At 39.2% G+C, this 2,508-nt stretch overlaps 1 protein-coding gene across 1 annotated transcript; it reads left to right on the top strand.

The window, feature by feature from the left end:
* Window positions 1–1,254: 1,254 nt before the first annotated feature.
* On the top strand, window positions 1,255–1,800 carry LOC108774573 (uncharacterized). Its single transcript, XM_018540713.1, has one exon. The coding sequence runs from the start codon at window positions 1,255–1,257 to the stop codon at window positions 1,798–1,800; it is 546 nt and encodes a 181-aa protein (XP_018396215.1).
* Window positions 1,801–2,508: the final 708 nt, after the last annotated feature.

The raw sequence follows: 2,508 nt of genomic DNA, 5'->3' as shown, positions 1-2,508 counted from the left end.
ATTTCCCGATTTTCGGAGTCAAAATATTAATTTCTGAAGCGCCGAATATTCGCTATCGCGATAGCTAGCCGCGCGAAGAGTGGGGATGGTTGGCAAGCGCTCCGCCGCCTGCGCCGCGCACACTGCCGCTAGCCCCCAAACGTCCGCTTCCCGCGGCCCGCGCGCCCATCGTGGCGTTCTGTAGGCGTACACTCAATGGTGTGGTAGGCTGGACGAACGCGCGTATTTGCCAATCTTTAAAAATTAATATCTCGTTAACTATTGCTGCAATCCCAAAATGGTACAGGACTTTTCGACTCAGTATAGTCTGTTCTATCCACCCGTGAAATATTATGCGGTTATTCTCAGCCACCCTGTATACAGGGGCATTTAAAACAGGTCACCTGAATAACTCGCTTGTTTTTGACAATAGAAGAAAAAGTGTCAAACAAAAGTTGCTTGGTTTCGAGGGGCACATAATGTGATGTCAATAATTGTTTTTTTTGGTGGAGGCGCAAAGGATAGGCAAAGGTCAAATTTTTTTTTTTAAACGGAATGATATATTTTTTTATTTACATTCTGATAGAGCATCTCAAGACGAAGACAATGACCTATAATTGAAGGTCATTTAAGGTTACGCAAGGTCAATAATGGAATGTAATGGAAAATAAATTGTTTTAAGGCACTCTTCGAATAATTTCGTGTCTAATTTACTTATTTACGTACTTACCGCTACGACAAGTGTTCAAAATGATAACCCTGAACATCGACGAATAATTTCGTGTTTTCTCTTCTTGTTTACCGGTATACCGCTAATTGTTCAAGCGTATGTAAATATTTACATACTGTTTAAATTGAATCACACGTAGCATTATTCATATTTACTTCATCAGTTTGAATTCATCTATCGATCAAAGTGCGTGTCTTGCAAAATGCGTTATACGAAAGCGGAAAAAGTCGACATCCTTCATTCTCTGTTTTTTCAAATATAGTACAAACTTTTCAAGAAACAGGAAGTGTGGATAATAAAAAACGCAAACGAATCAAGAAAGCAACTGACGACGGAAATTCGACGAACATTTTAGCCGCTGTAGCCCTAAATCCACATACTTGTACATCAGTACAGTCTTGTGCTGTCTAGCTTGAACGTGAAAGTGGTATTAGTCGACGAAGTGTTCTGCGAATACTACATTCCAACAAATTTCATCCCTTCCATATCTCACTTCATCAAGAGTTACATGGCAATGATTTTCAAAATCGTGTACAATTCTGTGAATGGGCACTACAAAGACTACAAAAGATGATATGTTTGCCATTAAAATCTTATTTACTGACGAAGCTACATTTACAAACAATGGACAAGTAAATCTTCGCAACATGCACTATTGGTCGGTAGAAAACTCACATTGGATGAGAGAAGTGGACAAGCAGAGACCTTGGTCTATAAACGTCTGGGCCTCAATTCTTAACGATAAAATAATTGATCTTCACTTTATCGATGGACCATTAAATAGTCGCAAGTATGCACAGATTTTAACAGAAATATTGCCACTATTATTAGAAGATCTTCCACTAAACGTACGACAATCAATGTTGTACCAACAAGATGGATGTCCTGCTCATTCTGCACGGATTATTACTGAATTGCTAAACAGAAAATTTGGAGATTGTTGGATTGGTCGGTCAGGATATAACAGGCCCGCACGTTCCCCAGATTTAACACTTATGGATTTTTATTTGTGGGGAAAGTTAAAACAACAAGTGTACAGCGAAATGCCGACAACAAGAGAAGACATGAAAGAGCGTATAAGAAGAGCTTGAGTTGCGATTGATCCGAATGAAATTCGTCGTGCAGTGTTATCTGTGTCGACACGTTTCAGAAAATGTGTCGATGTTCAGGGTCATCATTTTGAACACTTGTCGTAGCGGTAAGTATGTAAATAAGTAAATTAGACACGAAATTATTCGAAGAGTGCCTTAAAACAATTTATTTTCCATTACATTCCATTATTGACCTTGCGTAACCTTGAATGACCTTCAATTATAGGTCATTGTATTCGTCTTGAGATGCTCTATCAGAATGTAAATAAAAAAATACATCATTCCATTTAAAAAAAAAATTTGACCTTTGCCTATCCTTTGCGCCTACACCTTCTAATCCCACTCTTCTGCGCAAAAACGTTACTGTATAGGGCACATTACGACGAGCACTTGTAATGAAAAATTTTATGTGTAGCGAGTGGGAGTATATTTGTTTATAGTTCGGCACGGGCGCGAGCGCACGAGCGAAGTGATATGTATATATATATATATATATACATATCACTTCGCTCGTGCGCTCGCGCCCGTGCCGAACTATAAACAAATATACTCCCACTCGCTACACATAAAATTTTTCATTACAAGTGCTCGTCGTAATGTGCCCTATACAGTAACGTTTTTGCGCAGAAGAGTGGGATTAGAGAAATAACTCAACGGCTTGAGATATTGACTATTTCCCGGACGCAAAAGCGTTGCGGTATAGGGCAC

This window comes from Cyphomyrmex costatus, unplaced genomic scaffold, assembly GCF_001594065.2.
Source record: "Cyphomyrmex costatus isolate MS0001 unplaced genomic scaffold, Ccosl1.0 scaffold264, whole genome shotgun sequence".
Classification (NCBI taxonomy): domain Eukaryota; kingdom Metazoa; phylum Arthropoda; class Insecta; order Hymenoptera; family Formicidae; genus Cyphomyrmex; species Cyphomyrmex costatus.
The sequence above is the reverse complement of the archived record's forward strand: the minus strand, read 5'-3'. Positions and strand labels throughout refer to the sequence as shown.